Source organism: Watersipora subatra, chromosome 6, assembly GCF_963576615.1.
Source record: "Watersipora subatra chromosome 6, tzWatSuba1.1, whole genome shotgun sequence".
NCBI classification, from domain to species: domain Eukaryota; kingdom Metazoa; phylum Bryozoa; class Gymnolaemata; order Cheilostomatida; family Watersiporidae; genus Watersipora; species Watersipora subatra.
The window spans coordinates 12,174,888-12,201,792 of NC_088713.1; the positions used below are offsets into that span (position 1 = coordinate 12,174,888).

Genomic DNA, 26,905 nt, shown 5'->3' on the forward strand with positions numbered 1-26,905 from the left:
CTACAGCTACCATATGTCATGCATACAAGCCCAATATAAACAGCTTGGAGTTGTGCGCACGTAGACGATAGAGGACGAATCCAACGATGGATGGCCATCCCAACTGAATAAACACAGTGATTAGGTAATGATTTATAGCGGAGGTCACCTAGTCCTGAAGTTATCTTCTCTTTAAAATACAAATACATCAACAAGGCGTAATATAATAACTGGAGCACACATTCGTAGCCATATACATTACATTTAAACTCGGCCGCTTCACCCCCCCCCTCTTATCAAAGCTATAACCCTACAATAGTGCGGAGTCACCGAGTGCAACTAGATAAGTTCTGAGATTTACATTACATTTGGACTTGAATTACACAAGTAGGTGTGATTTGTTTACATACAAAATATAATGATAATGCATCTTCACAAATGAAGAATCTCCATCTCAGGTATTCGCAGGCATTTTACAACCTAATCCTTCATATTTGAAATTAATTTATTTGTATGAGACAATTGCATCATGGTGAATTTACATTTATAACTCGTTATTACAGCCACGCTAGTAGACAAAGCCTATACTGCTACTACAAACTGTCATCTGACGTATTCACTTCCTTTACAAATTCATAATTAGACCTGCAAAATTCATAAATCCAACAGGGGCACAAAAATAAAAAATAGCTAATTACTAAAAACTGTCACTCTCTGCTATCGGTTAATTTACAGTTGCCAGACATCTTCAAAACCGCCAAAGGTAAGAAGCTGACATAGTTCGAGCTACACAAAACGTGCTGTTTACACAATAAATTCGTTTAAATTTACATAATACAGTTTACATTAAATGTTTCTTGTAATGAACAGCCACCACAAGAGTACAATGTATTTTCTATAGATGATCTACAGAAACAACTAATATATAAATGCTAGAATCTGATGGCATTGTATGATATCAGTTTGTAGTGAACTTTTGGCTTGGCACGCACCTAAGCACAAAATATTTCGGATACTTAAAAATTTTTAGTATATTTTTACATTGATGAAAATTTGATGGGACATGTGAGTGGTCCTTTTCCTACTATTATCTCGGATATACCGATAGCTGAAGTACATCCAACATGCTATAGTACAGTCGATAACAACCAGTATGTGATAATTCGAAGGTAAATAAAACCTCAAAGACCAGAGATTATTGTTACATGAAGTCATATGAAAAAAATTTACAGAAAAAAAGAGGGTTTTCAAGCTTAAACCTTTGTGGTAATAATGTATCTACTATTTATTTAAAGACCTTGACTAGACAACAAATAGGAGTTGTCCTCACGCTATGACAGAAATGACAGGTTAAGACAACTTTACATGAACCATGTGAGTGGTTGTTACATACAGCCAAATGACAGATGAACTTCAACAAGAAACAAAATAAGATTTTAAAAACAGTGTATGTTAAAATGGTTAAACCCGTAAGAGCCTGATACAGATACAATGAGTGAACAACTTCAAAAATTCTGGCAACAACAGGCATTAATTATATAGCGGTAGCAGCGGGCAAAAAGTTCAGGCGTGGAGAGCCTGACAGATTCGACACATTATATAGACTGTTGAGGAATGCCAGATTGGTAAGAGTGACAACTCTTCAAATTACCATTACTTGTAACGTGAACATTTGCCACAAACAAATTTTTTTTTCTTTCCCATATCACGAAAATAACGATAGAGTTATCTCCTGAAATAACATTTACCACAACAAGCTACGAATGCCATTTCCACCCCTTCATTACTGGTATGACGAACATTTCTTGCCATCAACCATCAAAACACATTAAACTTAATGACGCTTGATATCATAAGCAGGTTTTGAAATGAAAACATACATAAATCATGTTTTTGAACGAAAAAATTTAAACTTTGCTAATAATCTCTATTTTAATACTCGAAACCGTGAGTGAAGGCGCTTCAAAGAATTTCTAACCCTCTCCCTCAGAAAACTGCTACATGCAAAATCAAAGACACTTCTAGCTTTTGAAAATTTAATAAGCTTTTGAGAACAGCATGAAATACATTTTCTGCCAGAGAATAAACTATAGGAGTTGTCCTATCTTGGCATTTACAATGAACATGAAGTATATGAGCTAGATCTGCTACCCCAAACCCCTACACTTCCATGTTTACAAGTAGACCACAGCAAGCCATACATAATGTAGTTAACATACTAGGATTATCAGATGAGAGATAAAGATGATTTAGACACAAAACCTTTCTACCTTAGCCTCAGCTCAGCGAAGAAAATAGAATAAAAAGCTCAACATCAATGACAAACGAATGCCAAGATCCTCTGCTATTACGGTAGACCGACATGTCTTATACTTATGGTTGCAGTATCGTAGTAATTGTTCAATCTATGATGTAAAATTGAGCTCTACTCAAATTAATTTTTAATAGTCTGTGTTCAGAGTTTGTCCATGCATCACAGTTTCATAGGTGAAGCTGGAGCGAGCGAAAATTAATAGTAAAAGACAAGATTAACAAATAATTATCTGCTGCCGCTGTCGAGCCTAAACTTTCATCCACTTATCTTTAAATATGAACTTACACAAAATTTTAGTAAATTTTACCAAAAGAAACGGTATTTTTCTATCATTTGCGATTGGTTGTGATGATTGAGGTGATTCGACATTTCAAGATTAAAATCAACAAACCTTGATCGCGGTTAAAACACTCAGATCATGCAAAAGTACGATTATGTCATCTATAATTGCGCAGAGACCACCAGAATAGAGATGGTAGCGCTGCAACTTGAACGCAATAGTCAATATCAACTATCGCAACGATAACAACTAGTGACATCATTTCACCAGTTTTAATCGCGATGAAGTTTTGTTAATTTTAATCTTGAAACATCAGTAGGTAGTCAGATGACTTCAAGCATCAAAAACAATCATTCGTGATAGAAACAAACCACTACTTTCAGATAAAAATCTACTAAAATTTCATGTAAGTTAATTTTCAAGGTAAAGCAACAATTTTTTTTTTCTCTATTGACTATAATTTCATTTCGAACCAATTTTTTTCCCAATTACAAGAATTTTCTAATTCCATACAAATATACTAAAAACAATAAAAGAAATAAAATCATAACAATAAAAACCTCTTTCCATTGTTACTATCTTATTAAATTAATTTTTACATAATTCTTACATAATGCATTTAATTTATTGTCAAGCGTATTTATCAGCAGAAATACTATTATAGTTTCATGATCCACATAAGACGGATTAAAATGGAATTACGTTATATTCTTATAAAAATATTTTATCCATTATAAGATGGTTTCAGCGCAAAAGATGAATAAGCATACTAAGTTCGCATGTACAAGTTAAACTGTATCTGATTGGTGAAATCACACAGCATCTGTCATACACTTTTCACAGATTTAAAGAAAAGAGAACAACGAATAACAGGTACTTCTTTATCAAAACATTGCTGACAGTAATCAAAACAAAATGATAATATGTCCTACGATGTTTAGGTCATTGGAGTAGAACGCTTCTAATTTTACTCAAGAATCGATATGCGTATGCAAGCCATGCCTTCTAGTCTGATACTGATGTAAACATGTGATTCACTTTCTACAGTTTCTCCTCCTACGCAAGGAGAATGTACTTGGTAATGAAATTGTATAGCATCAATGGCCTGTACAGTATGCAGTTGTTTATTTGATGCACTCTTTGATTGGAGGTTCATAGGCTAATTCTATTAGTGAGTAAACACTGTTCACATTTTCTTGAGTATACAAGGATAATTACAAGCCTATCATTGTGACAGTTTTTTTACAAAACATACAAAAACAAGTGTGGAAACATGTTATTAAATTAGCCCTCACTTAGCAAGTGAACAAATACTACAAAAGTTATGCGTTCCTAAAACATAAAAAAAAATTTGTTATATTACAATTTCTTAACTCCTGTATAAGTCTTGTTTCGATATAATTCCAACCCTGTTCAGTTAGGCCTTTGAACAAAGTGATTCATTTGAAATATGCCTCATACACAGCTCACAGTTACTGTTCTATTGGCAGCATTTGAGATATGCCTCATACACAGCTCACAGTTACTGTTCTATTGGCAGCATTTGAGATATGCCTCATGCACAGCTCACAGTTACTGTTCTATTGGCAGCATTTGAAATATGCCTCATACACAGCTCACAGTTACTGTTCTATTGGCAGCATTTGAGATATGCCTCATACACAGCTCACAGTTACTGTTCTATTGGCAGCATTTGAAATATGCCTCATACACAGCTCACAGTTACTGTTCTATTGGCAGCATTTGAGATAGGCTATGCCTCATACACAGCTCACAGTTACTGTTCTATTGGCAGCATTTAAAATTCTACATTGTTATAAATTGGCAAAAAACTACTCACTGATTAAGCCATTGAGATCTTTCCTCAGAGTTACGACAGCTGTAGTAGGTTGAAGAACCTGCTGAAGAGGTCAATTGTATGCAGTTGTCCTCCCCTAGCATGCTCCTATGCAGCGGTACCACCTAAGGCATACAGAAAACAATGCTGTATATCCACTGGTTTACATAGTTTATAAATTAGTTTAGAATAAAAGAAATATACAGTCAGCTTGACTAGAAAAATTGGAGAGGAATCTTCGGAGACAACTAAAATTTATTCCTTTCAGGTGTGCCGGTTTCTACATAAAGATATGCAACCATTTTTTCAGTCTTCAAGCATGAGTCATTGACCAAGAATGTCACACAGAAACTATGCTAAGTATTAAAATGTCATAAAGTCATTCTTTGTTGACAGGGAAGGTTGACAAGTAACAGCAAGACTACAGACAACGTCTACACTTCGACATAAGCAATCGCTAACATAAAATTTATATTTTGGTACCATACATTAGATGGGAAGGTTGGCAGATAACGACCTTTTATACATATAGGATAAGAGGTGATATAGCTTACTGAACGAGTGAAGAACAATTCTTATCTACTAATTTATTAGTAGAACTCAAGCTAAACATAGACTCAGTACAACAAATAGCTTATTTGATTAACTTAACTATGCCAAATTGCACTCGCCAGATTTTTGATCCAGTTAGTTTACAACTAAAATGTCCATTGTACAAAAATTCGGAAAACTTCAATCAACTGAAAGTCAAGTACTTTCGATGAAATATTTTTTCCATGTTTTTTGAAGTTCTGACAGGTCGTCTCAAGGCATCTAAATATAACTTCCACTCGCTGAACTTTTCTATAGAGTTATAAATATATACAAAAGCCAAATGACAAGAGCATATTAAACGCCACCATATTTCGGGCACATACAAACGAGGAACAATTTTTAATCGGATGACAGTCTCAGAGCTCAACGCAATCGAAATATGTTAAAATATACAGAAAGACTGACAGTTTGACAGCCGTAATAAATTTGAAAATATTTGTTGTTTGATATCTTGTTCAGCAGCATTGAAAGGGCAAACAAGAGGCAAGGTCAATTAGATCCCAAAAAGACAGACGACTCCGACAGAAATACAGCTGGCGATGACGAAATCCTCAGGGCGAAAGTGAGTGCTTATAATCTAGACATGAAGAAGCTTAAGTTATCTTAATTCAAAGGATCTGCGAAATTAAGAAGAGTTGAAGACAGCTTCACTAAGAGATAGACGAGGATTATGACTAAACAGTGAAGAGGGGAGGGTACATCTTATCTATTAGCTTGCAGTTGAACTGATATGGCTTCGTATTAGTCAACTTGGTTCAGACAGAACACGCACACCGCCAATACATTGAACGGATGGTGCAGATTTGGAGTTGTGTGCACGTCGAGCTACCATGCGCTAAGTGTTGTTATGGATTTTCGCGTGTTGAGGATTAACGCGTGTGCTTTGTTAAAAAGTTCTACGTCAGACGTCACAGCGATCTACTCAAATCGAAATGACTGAAACGTGGACTACAATGAAATAGCGTGAGCAGCAGTTTTTTGCGCATTCCTCACAGGATGGAAAGTTCACTTGCGCATCATTCACAAGTGCCATTTCCATCTTTCACAAGTGTGTAACATTTGATTTGCAAGTAACAAACGTTTGCAAGTAACAAAAACTTGTTTCTCTCATAGGTTTTCACAATATTTCCATCTTGCGGTTGACGCAAACTTGCTGTCAAAATTAACTGCTGAAATTGGAAGATTGCTGTATATAGAGATCGATCTACGTGCATTGGGACAGCATCACAAAATTTTATGCATTCTGAATGAAATCAGAAAACATCATGACTGACAATGTCAAAATACAGTAAGGACAAAAGCATTAAGGATGACTACTCTCGGCGAAGCGTTCTCTGGGTCGGATGGATGAACAAACGGTGAAAAAAGGACACCAGTACATGTGAAGAATGGTGTGATGATATAGGGAGAGGGACCCAACAGTGGTTTAAGATCCAGCACCGATATTTGGGAAAGGAAACTCACAGGCTAGTCCCACTAGACCATGACAGCTGTGATGACCTAGTCATAGCTAATCAACTTGGTTGCAGTCTTAATACAAACAGAAGGTAAAATATCTGATGATAACCAATTCCATTTATCATGGGTTAATAGACATTTGTGAAAAATACATGCCGCTAGAGCTACTATCATGAATGATTAAAATCTTTCTAAATTTGCGGAACTGCCTGTTTATTGAAGGAGTTAGTCAAATATAAAAACGTTGTGAACTTGGCGAATACATATTAGTTACTATGTTTGTATTTTAATACTTTTTCAGTGATGGCACCCAGAATGTTAGTGCTAAAATTTAGGTGAAACCTTTTAAAGTGTTAATTCATAGATGTATTTACATTGTAAAAATAAGTAATCTTTGTCCAATTACAGTAAAGTTAACACTGGTACTAGTCCCTATTCCTGGAGTGAAGCATGACTGTACTTCTATTATAGCTCCTATAATATTGTGTACTTGAAAATATGCATAAGAATAATAAAAATAACTTGTTATTTTTCAATAAATTCAAAAATAATTAAAAAAAATTCTATTTTGTTATTTTTCAAAAATAAATTCATTTTTAATCCGCATAAAAACAGTTTTTGCCTCCATTGTGCCAACTAACTTGGTTATGTTTATGATAAAAATAATGATGGAAACAATTTCATTGTCTGTTATGTTTTTGCTGTAAATTAAATTAGAGATTGTGTGGAAACAGTTATGATCACCGGTGAGTCAACTAGTTTGGTTATGTTTACTATAGCTAGTACCCATGTGCACTGTGAGCGATCGTCATGTGTAATAAGTCTGTGCATAATTATTCCATGTTGTTGTAAGGTGATGGAGTGGAGTAGGCGTGGTGGTACGCTTGAAAATCTGGGTTCGATTCCCATATGGTGCAATGCTAAACATGGAATTTTCCTAATGTTCTTAGCGTAACTTGGGAAATACAAACACGGCTCTTATTATAGTAAATATATGCTTTTAGAGTGCTGTCATTACTAATACACTCCTTCCATAAACTGCTTACGATAGCGCCGGTAGTTAGTTGTATGAAGGTGCCATGAACTAACCTGCCATAGTAACAGTAGATGCCACTACTCGATACAGTAATATATTTTATGATGACTTAATAAGGAGTTCTGGTGCGTAGGAGAGGTAATGAGGTAGGCAGTAAACTATTAGACTCAGGTTTATTCCAACTCGATAGAGCAAATAGATGATAACGAGCCTCAATTTCATTCCAAAAGCAATAATAGGCACTCCAGCATCCTCAACCAGTACTTCAATCAACTCTTCTGCTATCATATTAAGAAAACAATCTCTCAACACCAGTTCAACTAATGTTACGACTCGATATGAATGAATACTGGATAGCACTATTCTACGGAGATGTTAGTTGGAAAATATTTGTGCTTTTGCCACAAATGTACCTTTGTTTAATTAGGCAACAAGTAGGAAAGACTATGAATTTTGGTCAAACCATGATAGAAATTCAAGGTAGTAGAATACTACACTGTACTAGCGACACCGTTGGCTAAGACTTACAGGTATGTATTAAGGAAATGTCTATTTTACCCACCTGGATGTGCCCTTCTCCTAGATCCACGCTCGGAATCCTGGCTCCTGTTGCGAGCAAACTTTCACAACTTCGAGCCGATTGTACCTTCCTGTCAAAAGAGGCAGGGCATTTCATGGCTGAACCAAGGCAACATTTACATTTTTCACCATCAGCCTCAGCCAACCGAGGAAATTTAGGTAGTGGAACAAGCTTCACACCGATTAGCGGATGCGCGGACGAAACATCTGAACGACTTCGCATTATTTTAACCGCCCCGACGACGTTTAATAAATTACGAATTCGATTCCACTCTTTCCTTTTAGAGAGTGAGCCATGCATTTCAGAATTGTGTTTGTCTTCGTCATATGAGTCGACACTAAAAGTTACACTCCTACCGGAGCTTGTCGTCGACACTGAACGTACTGGTGTAACGGCATAGTGGTTTTCCATGGACAGGCAATTAACTGAGCTCTCAGAATCCGTTGATAATTGGGCAGTATAGTGAGGTTGTGGAACGAAAGACTGAGAATTTTTGCTCGTGTGCGTGAGAAATGAATGAACAGTACGTTGTAGTCTGCTCCCGATTCCTGCCTTGTCACTCGATCCCCTCGTCTCACTCCCAATGTGTTCCATTGAACCAGCATGACGTCCGCTATACTTTAGCCTTTTCATAACTGGTGCAGGGTTGTTGTTCAACTCTTGTTCGTGAGAGATAGAATAAGGCATGTAGTCTTTCGACAGTGTGTCATACATTCCGTTCTCGGTAAGCTGGTCTAACCTCGCCGGACTGCTACTCATACAAATATCACAAGCGACACGCCGTGAGCAGCCGCAAGTGCGAACGAGTCGCGACTTGGCAGTGAACTCATAGTCTCTGTTCTCCTTTTGGAGCGATCCGTAGTCGGACTGGGTAGTCGAAGGAGGATGATATATAGCTTGTGGATCGTAGCGGGGTCTACCGCCCGTCCTGTAATCCGAACAGCTGCTACCAGTCCTCGCGAGGCTATGATGTGTCATAAATTCAACAGTATCTGAGCCAGGGGAGCTGTTGAAGCTGTTCTCAGAAGTCAAGCTTTCAGCGTGATGCAGTCGAGGCTTTGTGGCTACTTTGCTATATACTACCTGCGGGATGTACCTACGCTGATAGAACTGATTGAGACGCAGTGACCGCACTGGTGTATAGTCACTGCTGGTTGACATAGTGCCTGGCCAATCCCTTGTTATCTAGTTAGTTTGGCAGTACCGTGATGTTTACGTGTAACGTCTTCTTGAGTGTAAACAGAGCTATCAGCTAACTGCATCGAGAGAATCGTCTGTCCTTTGGTAGACCGAATGACACTGCCTGATTTACCGTCATCGGCTCTCGACCCAAATTGAGTTTGGAGTACTTCCACCCGATACTAAGTCGAGTGTCGCAATGAAAGCGCAGTATTAGTATCCATGGGTTTGAGCTAATTCCACACTTCAATGATCATGCCGCCTTTGCTCGTAAATCTTATCTCTCAGCGATTCAGCAAGCTATGACATTGTTCTTCGACACGCGTGTATTATGAAGCCATGTACCTGACTTTTACTGAGAATGTTTTATGAATGGATGGCAGATGCTTACAGATGACCTTTAACCCTACAGCTGACCATTTATATCGTGAGACTAGCCCTAGTAGGCTAAAAGTAACAGCTCAATCTAGAACCAACAAAGAACTCAATTCCTTATCTCATTTGGATCGCCATTGCGCAAATATTTACTATTTCAGCTAGGAGTATGATTCATGGACCTAGGGGAATAACTACATGGAGGTTAAAGCCGCCCTACCCTTATTTACTAGAATATGAGAAACTAGATGATGCCGAACTCTAAAGGTTGGCCGGCTATGAATGGAATATAGCATTATGAAAGACCTATCAGTTAGCTGATGACAGTATAATTACCAACAATTGAAAATCCTACAGGCTGAGACATGATATAACAGCTATGCAGTTTCCCACTGACTGCTATGGAGATGACACTGCCCACGGAATGACTTCCCATTGGTTGAACGCATAAATTTGACGGATAATGAAATGCCTAGACACATAAACAATAGTTAATATGGATTATATCTAGTTAAATTCTAATCGACCATTCTTTGTTTTTCCATATTGTTGAATATAAACTGCTTTCAAACACAACTAAAACTCACCCACTCTACTCATTATAATTTCACCAAGAATACCGCAGATAAGGCAGTGTATACCGCCAATAGTAAGTCTATCTAGCTATGTGTTGTTGGACAACTGGCAACTTGGAAGACAAGCAATTTGGTTATTGACAACTTGGAGACAAGATTATTTGAAGAGCGGACATTTCGGACATAGGCTAATTGACAATTTTTTATAGGCTATCTATATGTATAAAAATAGAAAAAAGTTATAAAAAAGTATATATATATATTTTCTACTTCTATATGGGTACTGAAGAATTGGCAGACTGACATTTTAGGAAACTGCTGTTAGGTCGTTGACAAATACGAGAACAGACAACAATCATTTTACAATAACAAAAAATCCATGCGCTAGTTGCTCTAGAATTGAATACTATTACTGAAAATGTATTTGTAGGTGATATGTTATTTCTATGTTCAAGTGCTTGGATGACTCACAAACAATTGAAAGCTGAGGCATTCCGACCTGTCAGCGTTTTGTTTTGAGTGTCATTTGGCAATGTGATTGGCCAGCTACATACAAATTTTACACCATCTATGAAGTGTTTGAAAAGATGACATTTTTGGCAAAAAAGGCCATCCTATCAGAAATGTCTCCTCGTCCTCTTCGAACTTCGAAAGAGGGGAGTGAGCCAGTAAGGCGTGCAAAGGGATTACCTAAATTATCAACAATAGGAAAGACATAATGCCGTCTGTCCTCACGAGATAGCACTAATCCTTCCCGTGTGAGCGCTGAGGAAATAACTCGGCCAAGGCAGTGGCTCTCCGAGTTCACTGTATAACCTCAAGGAAGCACAAAGAGACGTTTAATCCAGAAATTAACATAGATCTACTTCTGCTTTCGAAAAAATACTGCATGTACATACTTTAGTTAGCCTCTGGTCATATGGCCACAAACAAACTGAATTTGGATATATACTATAGATAGCCTTCTAATAGACCCTCTGCTAAGAATCCATGGAGAACCAGCAAAATGATCAAAGCGGCACATGAATTGTAAGAGCTTCTTGAGTACATATTCTATAAATTAAGCCAGCTTAGCCCACGTTCTCAAATATTCTAAGGACATCTATATTTGTAATAGTTTGGAAGTGGGTGACCGTCTGGACCACTTGCTAGTTGACTGAAATACCTTTCCAGAAGGCTACCTTATTTGTCAATTTTTAAACTTCCACAAAAGCATTAAAAAGGTGAACCAAAACAATGGTAAATATAAAAAGGTGGCTGCAATCTCAGATGAAAAATATATGCAAGCTGTGCAAAAGCTTTGCATGACAAACATCAATGGACACACCTGTTCTCACTGCTATTTGGAAAATACACCTATTAGTCGCATATCTTTTGTTGCCGAAACCGCGCAGAGTTATTTTCGCTTTAGTTCTCAACAAGATTAATATATCCCTATTTCTTTATCATTGATACCATACAATCTTACAAATCACTAAAAGAGAAAGTTTCCTTTTAAAAGTTGCTGTAATGCAAACTTAAACATTCTACCTTTATAAAAAGTGGTGATGAAGAAAATTATTTTTATTTTAGTTCCGGCTTAGACATGGAAATCGACAACAATAGAATGATAGATAAAATTTTAGTTTGAGTACGGCGGACCAGGACTGAGGCCATCCCACAGGCTTCAGGACTGAAGCCAAGAGATTGCCTTAATGTTGACACATATTGAGTAATCCAGTAACCAGTCAGAAAAATAGTACAATGAAATAATCATTTTGTTTCAACAGATAAACAGACGGATCTCGGCTTTGAGCTTCTGATGTGTTGTAAATCTTTCTGTCATTATTAATATGAAGCATTGTTTCGCCCTACTTACGCAGTCATGACTAGAAAATATTCAACATATAAGAAGCTCACAGATAAGATTCATCATTTTATCTGCTGAAACAAAATTACTATTTCATTAGATTATCTTACTTGATATAAATGAACTGCCTTAAAACGCTTCAAACATTAAAGCTTAAAACATATTATAGTGAGGCGAGGGTTTTGGTATACTATAACTTGAATGCCATTCTTGAGAAAACCAGTTCGATAAAAACCAAACAGAGTGTTTAAAAATGCTTGGTACATTTTTAGCTCTGTGCCAGAGCACAACAGGTACCAAGACTCTATTCAGTAAATGTTTTGACCTATTTTTCTAATTAGGCCAGCAGTAATACAAGGTCATTCTCAAAAATGGATGAGCTGACAACAGAGGGTGGAGGGGCCAGACTGCCATCTACAGATAATTGGACCTGTTTTTGATGGAATGAGGCCTTCATATTGTATGAATGGTAGATAGCCTTTTCCATCAACAAACTTCAAATCCTCCTACAGAGCAGTTGAATGAATGTTTTGCTAACTTAAAGCAGATGCACTTTTACGTCACAACAAAAGCAACTGAAACAAGATTACACAACATAATTGAATTATGCCAGACATCTTTGTTGTACTTCATCTCAGCCTTACTAAAACCACTAGGGATCATGACTATTGTCTCACTGTCAGAGAACTTGAAAGCACTTTAAACCATAACTGCCACGAACAACTTTTATCGTATTTACTAGGTAAATCAGACATGCTGATTCCGGTTTTGTAATCAAAATAAAGATTAGGCCACTAACTTTCAGAGTAATAAAGGATTTTTTATAGCGTTTTAATATCGGTCTCGAAAACAACACGATCGGCATAACAAGCTCCGCCCATAAATACTTGACGTAACCTAGCTTTTTAGGAACAGAAGTTACGTAGGGATGTTTAGACCGATTTAGAATAATAGAGACGGGTGTTTTAAAATCTATTAATATCTAAATCCAGCTTTAAAAATAATATCAGTCTTTTCTGAAAGGTAGATAAGCTATTTAGCATTGCATATTTAAAAAGCGCGATAACAACGCTAGCTCGTGATAAAACCGCGCTTTTTGAGCTCATTTTTCTCGGCGTTCAGCCCATTTAAACGTCATGTAACAAGCTGCGAGCAATTTTAAATAGTTTATATCCCTTTCATAAAAAACTGAAATTATTTTACAGGCTGGATTTAGATAATAATGGGTTTTAAGACACCCATCTCTATTATTCTAAATCGGACTAAACTTTCCTAACTTTTGTTTCTGAAAAAGCTAGGTTTCGTCACATATTTATGGGCGGAGCTTGTAATGCCGATTGTGTTGTTTTCGAAACGGATATTGAAACGCTTTAAAAAAGCCTAAATGACTTTGAAGGTTAGTGGACTAATCTTTATTTGGAGTACAAAATCGGAATCAGCGTGTCTGATTTACCTAGTAAATACAATAAAAGTTGTTTGTGACAGTTATGGTTTAAACCTTAGAGGTATGAGGATGAAGAATATTTGTTTTTGATGGATGAGATGTGATGAGCAAGGGCTGAAGTTATCCGCTAGTAGCAACTTCGAACTATAAGTGATCACCATCTTATCTACTAGACAAAATACGAGATGAACGAATTCATGAACAGAATTTTAGAGCAAACTTAATATATATCAACCAGACCGCTATCAAAGAATTCAAACACTGAGTTGTGACAAAGATATCTCGGAACATAATTTCAGAAACTGGCATAGAAGCCTAAACTCATTATCAATGAGGTCTTCTTGATTATTGTCTAACTGTGTCTTACTCGCAATCACAGACCCAAACTATTACAGGAACAACCACAATTCAACTACAATAATGAGTGCCAAGTGATGAGAAACCAAATACCATATACATACGGATACAAAGACCTGATAATACTGCTATTTTGTGCACCAATGAACACCGCAGAGAGTGACATCTTTAATGAAACAAAAAGCGACCAGCACTGGGTCCAAAAATAAACATGCCAACAAATTAGTCAACATAGATGTTATGCGTGTACAGAAGCTACCAGCAGCCGGTTGACATTTACACTGGGTACAAACTGAAATACCTAAATGAATTCTAAAGAGAGGAATGCCATTCTTTATGGAGATTATCAGCTAGGGAGTGATGTATGGATAATGCCAATTTATGCCCACAGAATGTAGGAATCAGCTTGAGCCCTAGAGTGTCACCTGAAACTAGGAGAAATACTTATTTAAACAGAACCCTGCTATCACAGATTTGTCAACTAAGAGTAGAGATTTGTCAACCGAAATTTCATCCATATTCAAAGTATTTTTCGATTCTCTGTGATGCCATGCATTTTAAAACAGCTGTGTTTGCATTATATCTTAATGAGTCAGGTGAGCTAGTCGTAACTAACAGCATTCTGCATTTCAGACCTACAACACTAATCTACCTATCATCAGTTACTAGTTAAAAAATATCTCAATTCATAGACATAGGCTGATTATAATTGCGTATGGACATTTATCACTGAATAAGCCAATACTATGTACAATAAACAATAAGGTACTCTAACAGGCCATGCTATATTAATCCACTTCAAATGCCATATTCATCCACTTCAAATTTATACCAGCAAAACCACTGAGCAAACCAAACACGGAAATCTTACCCTTCCTATATCTAGAACCTCCATCATGACATTATTTTAAATACTATTAAATTCTCACGGTGTTATTTTTTACGTGGACTAAGTTACTTTGGTCAGCATGGACAGGAAAAATAATGCAAAGATCAAATCAAATACTATAAGCATTATTTAAAAGGCTGTAATAATTTTCTCTTATGAATCGATAGTTGATTCTGTATGAACATTCTTTTGCTTAGGCTCTTAGACTCTTAGGCTCTTAGGCTCTAATGTGATAATCTTATATTTGCAAGCAATGTTTGCACACTTGAAATTTGAAAAGGCAGCACCAACATTGACATCTAGCAGACAAAACTGATACAAACAAAGATATTACGTATATTTGTACACTAGAGTGCTGCAGCAAATACATTTGGTTTAACATCAGCCTGATATGAATACTGCTATTTTGAAAAAGATTATCAAATTTAATAACAAGGTTGTCTATGATAACAAGGTTCACAATATCACAAACGTATTCCCATTTGCATCAGCAAATACTCCCTGACATAGTGTTTTCAATTTTCTTTTCAATTTCTTGCACCAAATACTAGTCCCGCAGCGACTATCATGAATGGAAATAAATAAATCACATTATCCGCAGCCACGAATAACTATCGCCGAAATGGTTCACATTGTAAATTTTCAACGCTCGACCAAATATCAGGAAAGTTTGACAGCTGGTAACTTTCCCGACGTGCCTGCGTTGCTTCATCGATGTCATTGGTTTATGGTTCACATAATTGATGAACACCGAAAGGACAACGCCAACAAACGATGATATATCGTGAACCAGCCTTTAATATCTACATTCAAGTATTTAATATGCAGATGGTAAGTTTATAATGAAACTAGTTTGCTCAGGTTGATAAGATTGTTGGCTGCAATATTTCGATGGATCCGTCGAAGTCGGTAAATTGAGTAAACACTATTCGTGAATGTATGTCTTGAACTTGCTGTAAACAAACTACGTTCATTGCTTATGAAATTTGTGATGCATTATGATAATTAATGAAAATGCCATCGCTGCACTGTGATTGGCTCTCTTAATATTACCACAACTACCAGTAGGCCTAAACAATATGATTCAACCAAAGTTTGGTGATTTCAGTAAACTTCTTTTTTATGTATGCTAAAGCGTTGTCAAGTATTTGAAAACAGGTGAGCTCTTGAAAAAATAAGTCAAAATTGATATTGTGTAAGCTTGAGTAACAATCCCTCATTTTTTGCAGTTGATCGGGGTCGGTGCCCCCATGAAAAGTGAAGACCCACGAAATAAAAACTAGTGAACTCATATCTAGCCTAACTAACTCCCTTTTATTATTATTACAAGTATGTTCCTTTTTTTCTTAGGTTATTCTACCATTTTAAAAGCCAAGGGCTTTAAGGGCATGATAAAAGGTGTAACAAGCCCTTTGAACTTGTATACCACACAAAATGTAACAGAAAATCAGCAAACAACAACTACTACTATGATGCCCACGAAGCGCTTTCGCAAAAGTACGAAACGTCTTTGTGATTTAGTTTTTCATTTTTTATTTTCTTTAGTTCTTGTAATTTTGGACCTTGGAAAATCATTGCGCTACGATGTTGTACAACGAGAGCATATTCGAATTTGAATAATAAATCAATAAAAAATGACCAAAACGTGGACACACATTTTATAATATATAAATACCGTTATCTGAAATGTCTGAGGTGCGATGCTGCAGAATTTCACTAGCAGAAAAATGTTTAGCTCATTGCTCACAATTGTTTTTCCTCCAGAAACAGAAAAAAATTTTTGAACAAAAAATTAAAAAAAATTGGAAACTGCAACATTATACTGTAAATTTTGAGCACAAAAAAGCTGATTGATTTCTTCTAGGATAAATGATAACCTGATATCCTAAATTTATTGTGGCAAAATTTTGGATAGATATGTTAATTCTGTGATGCGTGATTAATGTTTTTATATAGGTAGTAAAACGAGAAGTTAAAGGCTTTCTGTAGTGAAAAAGTTTAAACCACTTGATCAGCAGAATTTTATTTTTAGCTTGACTAATAAAACTAATCTGCAACAAATTACGTATAATAATAATACTTGAACTACGACAATCATAACAACCTAATAAATTAAATTGAGAATGTTAGGAGGGAGTCAATCGTAATTCTAATAAAAACCATAATCAATGTTCCGTATCAATCAGATGTTACAATCAGATGTTATGGCTGTGTGAACAGTAGTGAAACCTTTGGGCAGTTCACTATTAACTAGTTCCTATCTAATTGCTATGCTCAGAGACAAAACCACTAGATAAATTAAGCATTTGAGTTGCCTAATGCATATTTAGATTTTTGTTGAATTTAGGCTGCTTTCGAATTCCCTTCACATCCCTTTCCCTTCTACAGCCAAATGTCGAAGAAATGATGATTGTGGAATTGAGTACATTGTACAAATTTGTTTAGTCTTAAAATCAATTTGGAGTTATCATCCACATACCGCTTTCAGCGATAGGTAGATGACACTGTAATTATTCTAGCTACGAATGAATCCTAATTTTTTTTAACAAACAATCATAAAGATGGTTTATCAGGCAGGTAGGCTACTTGGTAATCATACACTCTAAACATTTATGAGTTTACAAAGATTTCATGCTATGGCTTTTACAGACCATAGGCTCGTCCACTGTCAACTCAACCTGACTACCTCAGATGTCCTCGTGTGCCCAATCAAAGAAGATACTATCATAACACTCCTAGAGTAGTTATGACCCCACTGGATTCAAATACGAATATATCTCATGTACTTTGAATTCCGCCATGTACCCCTACTCCTTGAGAATTCGATAAATATCTCAGACTATGGCTTTTAATAACGCATGACAACTCAGTTGTAGTGTACCATCATGTACCAAAGGCAAAAACTACCATAATTCTCTTTGAATTGCTAGTGGATTCAGAACGCATCAAAAGCACTAATCGTATACCCTTAGCATTGAAATTCAAAAGTACTCTTCTGTCTGAATAATGGCCACTCCCTCTGTCACCACTAAACAACCAATTGAAGAGCTGGTCAGTGATTTCTCTGGCTGAGTAAAGACAACTGCAACTGAGAGATAATGGCACAAATTAAAGATAATCCATGGTTTTTTTGACGTCATCACCCTGTTTGCACATGCTCTCGTCCACGAAAAAGCCGCCATCTCTGTAAAAAATGATCGTCATTCTCTTGATTAACAGTATTTTTCGGTGTTGTTTTAATACTAAAATGAAAAATTTGCAAAGAAAAGCATTTGTTGGAAATAATTGCAGAAGCTTCGCGTTTTTAACGATAAAGGTTGTCCATAAAGATGGCATACAACGATAGAATGACATCATGAAAAAAACGAAGTATAGGGTAAATAGGGAAATAACCTCTCCCTTTCACCCTTCATAATTATGTAGGTAGAGTACCAACAAATCTTTATTTAGATTTTGCATTTTTTCTCGGTCATTTTCCTGGGTGTTATGAACGACATAAAATAATACTTTTGTAGGTGATTAGAATAGAGTAGACTAACTCAAACACATAAAGCTGTGGGAACAGTGAAAATTGGCGAGAAGACAGATGTGAGCCCATAAATGACTCAATAGAAAGGCTTGCCTACATAAGCATAGCATAATCCGTTTATATGTGATCAAAGTTAAACCAGCTCATGTTTCCATCTGCCATAGCAAACGTAACTCAACTTAAATAGAATGAGTGCCTTTGATAAGATTTTCAGTACCTACTAAAAAATTTCATTATATCATCAAAGCTAGTAATATAAACATAACTTCGTCAGCTAGAGAGCAGCTTGTTAAACAAACGGACGAAGAGGTAGAGATATTGAGTGATGTTTAGATTTATCGTCGGAGTGTTGGCAGGACATGATAGAAGCGCTATAAAAACACTTGAACGACCCTAGCAACCTCAACAACAGCTCCTGGTTGCCAAACTCATGAATAGGAAAACGACTGGCGATGACACTCACACGATGCTGATTAAGGAAAGCGATTTATTGGGAAAAATTGGATTTCTATGTCGGAGGTCGATACGCTAGGAACTGCGTACCGGAACTGCAAATTAAAATATGAACGGCTGAAATGTGAAAAATGTTTAAAATGGAATAGCTTCAGTCCGTAGCATCATTAGAAAGTGTCATTTCCATCTCTCGCAAGCATGTAACATTTGATATAAGTTTGCGAGAAACGAAACTCGCTTTACTAGCAGATTTTTGCAGTTCCAACTCGCCGACGATGCAAACTTGCGTATTAACTGCATGACGGAAATGGAGAGGATAAATGGCAACTGCTTAGGCATATTTGCAGAGTTTAGTCTTTCCATTTGAGTTGGCGTCTTGACTTTTTTCCTACCCTTAATATACATTTGGTCAACTTTTCGACTGCGCTGAGTTTTGCAAAGCTCATTTAGCTATCGCCATTTTGTTAACCTCGGTCTACAAGGTGCAAAAAACTCGAAACGAAAGAAGTTCTGAGTTTACAATTTATTATGTGTGCGAAAGGTCAAATATATGCATGCAGCTACGCTGCCAACAATAGTTATAGTTAAACCTCTACAAATGAATTTTCAAAAAAACTATGTAAAACTTGAACAAATATTTTACATTCCGTTGAAAGTAATTTCGAACATTCGTCTTTCAAAGGAGAGGCTGATCGACTCTCATAAGTGGAATCTTTAGTTTTTACATTAGGTTTTTCTTGCTGCAATTATTTTAACACTACAGCATTAAAATACTAATACTATTTATTGCTAAGTATTTGGGAGGTTGAACAAATGAACTAAAAGCAGTTTATTCCAATGACAATACTTGTTCTACACGCAAAGCATTTGACATCTGAAGCGAATCTTGCTAAGAATTAACTTTGTGTGTAGTAGTTAGACATCCTTTAATCACACCCAGCGTAATGACTTATGCAAGTCCTAGGGCACTAGCTGCTAACTTAATTACTGAAAATTTACACCTGTCTCTGATCTACTGACTATTTAAAATGAACCTCCAGCTACCAAAAGACATATTACTGTCAAGGAAGACTCTTTGCGCCACAATCTGCCTAAAACAAAGCAATGACAATAAATGAGGCCCTTACCCCTACCGACTACCCAAAACCAAGCAATGTCAAGGACAACTCCGGTCTCACAACAAATAATTCTTACTATCCTAGTTTAAGAGAACAGTCAGCATTGGCATATTTACATTCTAGTAACTTGAGCAATGACAGAACCATTTCAATGAAGTGATATGATTCTTTTGATATATGACGTACATCAACTGTGAGAGGAATGTGAAGACGCATCCATTCACCTCTACCAAATAGCAGCTATTAAACTAGACATTATCCGTGACGGGCCTTTCATCAGACTAACTCAGGAACAAAAGCAAATTATATGCCACGAAAAATTCCTAAACGCTTAGTAACAGCATCAATACATGACAGGTTGCTGCAGGTACCCCCAAGAGAATACAACTCCTACAACAGTTAAATTAATACCATTTATTCAAGCCTGGGCAACTTTGGTGTAATAAAAACTCTAAAGCAGGTTATCAGTGAACAAACATTTAGAGATTAGGAGAGAATGAGCTGACACGCTCAGTTAGGTGGTTGGCAGAGTATGCCATGCCAGAGTGCACCCGCCCCACCTGTCAGTTGGTACCAAAAAGTTTTGTACCTACCAGTTAGTTTGTCTTATTCATATCTGACAAGTGTGATATTTTGAAAACAAAGTAGCATTTCACACCCTAGCTTACAAAAACAGTCAATTAAAATAGAGGAAGTTACATTAGATAATGTTAGATAAGCCCTTTCAGCTCCAATGGAAACTGATTTTTTCTCCCATGTACAAAATGGACAACGAAAGACATGTCACAAGGCTGAAACTTCCGGCTACAAAAACATATTCCAGCTAAGGAAGACAATTTTCTTCTCCTGCAACTTACCTAAACAAGGCAATGCCAATGCATGAAACTTTTTCAAAATACTAGCCGCTGTAACTTTCAAACCAAACAGGGAGATCTTCATGTCCTTCTCCCTTCGTATTACTAAGTCTGTTTATAAAAATACGGCGTTCCTTCTAATCTAATCGTATCTACGAACCTTTTTTGACTGATTTACAATCCAACATTGCATGCAACCATAATGAATGTTTCAGACCTTCCTGGCATTTCAGGTAATAAATCTTTCTAGTTGGATAGTATTTTAGTACAACTATTTCCACAATTGAAGATTTGCCATTTTCATAATTAACTTTTTATGAAAATCGAGTGGGCTTCATATTGGTGTCTATTGGCAAATGGACCAGCATACCTATTATAGTGGTAATCAAACATGCAAACTGCCACAACACATTTCATGCACTTTTTGTAAAAGACTTAGTTAACAGGTTCTGTCTTCATATCACTTAGTACAAACCTACCAGAGCTCCATACAGCTCCTACCAGAGCTCTGTACTCAATTAATGGGAGATTATTTTATTGCCTCATGTTTAACGTTCAGACAAATTATTTTGATCGCAGAATTGGCAAAAGCACAGAAAGCAGGAGCTACAACTCCTTGACGCCCTATTCATTTTCACGTCCTGCCTGGACAACAAACACAGACTACATGTGTAGCGATGTTATTGTGGCTACACACAAACGATACAGAATAATATGTCACTCAAAAATTAATCAACTATAGAAAATTGGCATATTTTGTATGCGCCAAATGATGTACTTGACTAGCTTTCCTCACATTGCTGAAATATCATTAGCATATTTGTTATTTAATATGAATCAACAATTCATAGTAGAAATAACATTTGTGTAGATATTTGTGCTGCCATATTTTTACTGAATTAAAAAACGCTGCTTGATGACGATGAAATTAGCGAAGCAAAATTTAGGTTCATAAAATAAATTGACCAAAAGAAAACTTTTGATAGAAACAGAATCGATTACCAAAATAATTATCTGAAAGGCTCCATGAACAGTTCTAATGTACACCAGCAACCTTCACCTATCTGTTAAAAATGAGAATATATTTGTACAAATATAAAGAGTTAGTTGTTGGTATGACCTGCTACCTGTTGTCACTTGTCTGAGAGTAGATCTCAAACAAAATCAATTTGAGCAGAAAAAAGAAAAATGGATGCGAGATTATTACTGGGATTCCATGCTCCGAATGGCTTCAGAGTTTCTGCCACTCCGAATCATAGAATCGGTAAAAGCTGAACGGACTCGCCACCATTTCGCTTTGCAAAATTTTTGCAAAGGCATTCGCAGTGAGACTACTATTCGATGTCACAGAAACGCTCGCTGGCAATAGATTTGAATCAATGATACCAAGATAAGCTCTCCCCAATGGAGGTAAAAAAAAGTCAGCACATTTCATCACACTACCACTGAGTATATCCTAACTACGGTTGGCAACGATAGGCAGCTCATACGACGATGATGCGATAATTATCCTTTTTATTTATTTAATTACCTTATTCATTAAATAACTGAACCAATCAGAAGTACAAATTTCCGCTGCACTAGTGCCGACCTCTTCCTAGCTTAACTCTTCTAGCACAGAAAAGTTTTTTACTAGAAGCGATTGTCATTCATACGATGCGACCTTTGAAGTAATAACTTTATGGTAGGTAGTAAATTCTGTCGCTGTTTTGTAACATGGAGGAATATTAAGGATATTAATGATTTTTTAAAATCTGATCGGATATCATGGCTGAGTTAGCGTAACAAACTTATCAAGCGAGAATTAAAAAGTGACCGTGACCCAAAAGCGAGTATACTTTAACAAGTTCTGCTTTGAGGAGTACATTGCTAGTCTTGAAAAGATCAATAATGTGGAACTGTTGAAATGATAGTGTGCAAATTCGTCGACAGAGGTAAACTCCGAATTCATTCGAAACATGAAAACCCAGTGTATGTTAGTCAACAATCAACCCTTTTGACCAATCTCACGTGTCTCTGATTTTCCCCTACCGATATAGACTGACACGTTCACAATTTCTCGACAAGTCTAGGCTCTCTTTACAAAGATTCCATTCCCACACTGTTCAAAACATGCATACTGTATAAATTATGATATAAAAACTCAGAAATTAATCGACATTGCCTGGTATATGCAAATAGGTCAACTGACGACCTGTTCAAATCTATCATGAAGTTGCCATATTCTCGTGATGAACTGACAAGTGAAGGCGTATAATAGCATTGCTTAAGGCACTGCCTCTTTTATTAAAGGTGACTGAACAAATTAAATAGTAAAATGATCTCTTCAAATGTTGAACATGTCCTTATAGCTCAAATTAAACTTAGATGTTAACTACATCTACGCTTTAGCATCCCCAACGCTTTACCGTAATACCTTGAAATACGAATGTTCCAACATATGAAAAATTTGAGATACGAGACAGTTCTCAACGCGGCTGCTAGGTGGCTGCTTAAGAAAACAGCAACGCTCGGTTTTTCTCATCAGATCAGTTTGAAAAAATTTCCAAATGGCTAAAATTGAAAGAGACTCAAAAGCGAAACAAAAAGGGCCAAGCCGTGGGAACAGATTACCCTAGGACACTTATGTATTCGCCTCATCTAACTTTCGCGTTTTCGCGGAGTCATCCTCTCGCGAAAATTTCATGAGCGAAACTAAACTATCATAACGAACGAGCGAAAACGCGGAATTAAATAGCTCTGTTTATTGATAGTCCAAGAAACAAATGGCAGCAAGCGATCAAATTGCATTATCGATCTCGCCCACACCATTCTACCTGTGGTTTACAATTACAAACTAGTCTCAAATTGAAAAACCTTTTCTTGAAAAACCTGAGGAATCTAATTATGTTTGTTCCACCGCATTTATTTTCACATCACTATATTTTCGCACTTATCAGAGCTGCGAAATTAAGTTGCATCAAAATTTTACTCTGGATGCTACTCACGAAACTAAATACTAGCGAAATATAAGTGTCCTAGGGTAAGACATATTGATTTATTTTACATACAAAAATTTGATTTGAGATATGAATTGACATACGAGCTCAGTCCCGAAAGTATTAAGCACACGTATCTCAAGGTAACACTGTACGGTCACTCGTCAATTTCTCTTTTTCTACCGATAGACACCTGCAAGTACCTGTATACATGGTCAAAATCAGAACTTGCTACCGTGACACAATAATCAGCTTAGTGACAAGAACTTGCTACCAAACCAGCCTGAACAGGCCCTGAAACACCTTGGATAGACTTTCAAAAGACAAGGGAGTTGTTCTCTCCCTGAGCTACTAACTCTTACATCCTCTCAAACTAATGTCTATTTAGAACAAAAACAAAACAAATATCCTATGCTGTAAACACCCTTAACCAATTCAAGCGACGATTTAATGAGTATTAAATTCCATTGCCGCCCGATACTGTGGGTTCCTGTTCGAGATATAGGCTACCTGTAGATGAGGCTGGTGTGGTTGATACACATTGTTACCAGAAATATGAATAAATGCATACATGTATGAATAGAGTTACCCTGCGATTAATTAGAGAGTTGTGCAGTGGAGTTACAAAGAGCTACGGTGTAAATATTCGTAGAGGCATAGAGTTAGACCATGTAGATACATAGTATGGATTTACATCGAATCATGGTGCAGATGTACAAAGAATTACGTAGACTATGGACACGCATAGTTATATTATGGACACGCATACAGTGAAGGCCCACACAGTGAAGGCCCATACAGTGAAGGCCCGTGCACACTATTGCTCAAATCAATAATTAGCTGTGTGATGAACCGCAACGATAGGCTGCTATGATGTTATTTTGCAATCAGCAGCCAATGTAATCGCCGCTATTGACAATGCGATGGACTTTCAACATGTTGAACTTTACATCTATGATCGTAACTGTTAGAGTATTGATAGGCTGTTTGTTGACTGAATCGGATCCAATTTCAAGATTTGTGAAGACCGGTGTTGATATTCGCAAGCAAGGCAAAGAACTATGCTCGTGATTAATTACGTATTCAGATAATTAAAAAATAACAAAAGTACCCCGGATATGGAATGCAATTTCGTAATTTCTAATTGTTTGTTGGGTAGAGATCGCCTACAGATAATCACTCATAATGTGTACACCTTATCATTTGTAAAAAACAGCTCATCGATGGACTCATCGCACAGCTAAACGTTGATTTGAGCGATAGTGTGCAAGGGCCTTTATGCTGATGATATGGGATGGGCTATATACTGATTATATATATATAGTTGGCTACATTGCTGATATGCATAAAGTTGTACGGATGATAGTTGTACGTGTTGTTGTACATGAGTTGTACATGCTATGATTGGAGCCATATGCAGTTAGCATATACATAAAGCTATACTATAGAAAATATAGCTGGTCATGTGCAAAAGCATGGAGCCGTCTACAATAATTTGGTACTTCTGAAATATATATAACGAGTTGTAATTTTGTCTTAAAAAGGGAATACAAAAAACTTCGTATCATTTTAAGTATTAGAATCATAAGGTGATGTTAACAAAATTTCACTATTGGTGGTAAATTGTGTTAAAAAACAGACACTATCAAAACTGCATGACATGTGCTTTACGTTGACAGTCACCACGTAACCATGGCAACACAAGTAGTTTTTAATCACAGCAATGCATTGAGCCATGATAATGGGTGACAGTGTGCCGCAGTTGACTCGCGTACATCCTTGTTATACATTTAAAATGCAGGCGCATGTATTCACAATACAATCATAAATCATACATGGAAACAGTCGAGTTGATGTAACAATATCAATCATTGTGGTTGAATAATTACAGAAAAAATAGCATGCGGTAAGAATCTATAATTTTCTAAAGTAAAATATACGCATGGCGTCATTTGCTAACAAGTCGAATAATTTATGGGAAAAACAGAAAACATATTACTTCCTACCAGACCACCGCGCACTAGTGAACTCCCATATCTTTTACTAACAACATTATCATATCACCGCAATGTATAAATATAGCGCATTAAAAGCTTATTAGCGTAAGAGAGTAGGAAATTTCTTAATTTTTGTTTATTATATGCTAAATTGATAGGTTTATATATGCTGTCTCCAAATCTTTTGCTAAAGTTTTGATTGGACTCTCTAAGTTGATATGTCTATCTATGCTGTCTTCAATTTTGTATAAAGCTTAAATTGGAATCGCTAAAATTATTGGTTTATTTATGCTGTCATCAAGCTAAAATCACGATGCCCATATATGTACATATATAATCCTTATGTGGACATAAGGTTTAAATATTTGCGAATGGTGACATTTAAATGGATCGACTTAAGAATCTAGAATTACGCTTTTCAACATGATTTCTTCAATTCAGCGATAAAAAACAAATCTATTTACTATACGGAAACAGGTTTGTGGTATTACCATCACAGAAATGATTTGACAAAGAGGAACCACTATTAGACTTCATGACACCTACCAGCAGGTGCTTTACCACAGAAGCTATGCTGTGGATCAGAGACTCGACTCTATTTTGTGCCCCACCCAGCAATCTCATATTCTCTGCATAACATACCCTAGCATAAGAGTGAACTATGAATACAGTTGATACTGATCTGGGCACAGAGAAGTCTGTGGTTTAATGGATTGCCCAGGGTATTGATATGGTCACTATGTTTCCATGACACGTATGAAGCGCATCACGTAGATTTGGAGTTGTGCACAAGTTACGTTACCGTGGAGTTGTGTTACCGTGCGAATTAAGTGTTTTCATGGACATTTGCATGATGCGGATCGACTCCAGCGCCATGATGAAAAAAGGTAAGGAATTGTACGCTATAAGTTGATAACTAGCGAAACAGTTAGCGACGCGTGTGTTAGCGACGCTAACACATGAAATTAGATCGAGAAAGACGACAGAAGTATTGAAAACGTTTAAAATTGAATAGCTGGCGCGGCATTAAATGCGCATCATTCGTAAGTGCTGTTTCCATAACTCGCAAGCATGATGGATTTATCAAAGTTTTGCAAATTGCAAAACTTGCTTAGCTTGCCGATTTATGCCATTTCCATGATGCGGTTAACTTGGAGATTGGCTCAAATTTGCGAATCATGCGGGTTGTGGAAACTTAGTGATAATGAATTTACATGTTGGGTGAATATT

General features: G+C 36.6%; 1 protein-coding gene across 7 annotated transcripts in view; it reads right to left on the reverse strand.

The window, feature by feature from the left end:
- LOC137398916 (ras GTPase-activating protein nGAP-like) overlaps positions 1-26,905 on the reverse strand; it is a 140,689-nt gene that overhangs the window by 24,699 nt on the left and 89,085 nt on the right. For 5 of the 7 annotated variants that reach the window (XM_068085078.1, XM_068085083.1, XM_068085081.1 and 2 more), the window contains 2 exons: positions 8,061-8,148; positions 4,414-4,535 (listed from right to left, as the gene is read on the reverse strand). In XM_068085078.1, coding sequence (XP_067941179.1) covers positions 4,414-4,535; positions 8,061-8,148 — 210 coding nt within the window. Of the gene's footprint in view, positions 1-4,413; positions 4,536-8,060; positions 10,166-26,905 lie in introns of those variants that run through there. The other 2 variants (XM_068085079.1, XM_068085077.1) reach the window with 1 other exon arrangement.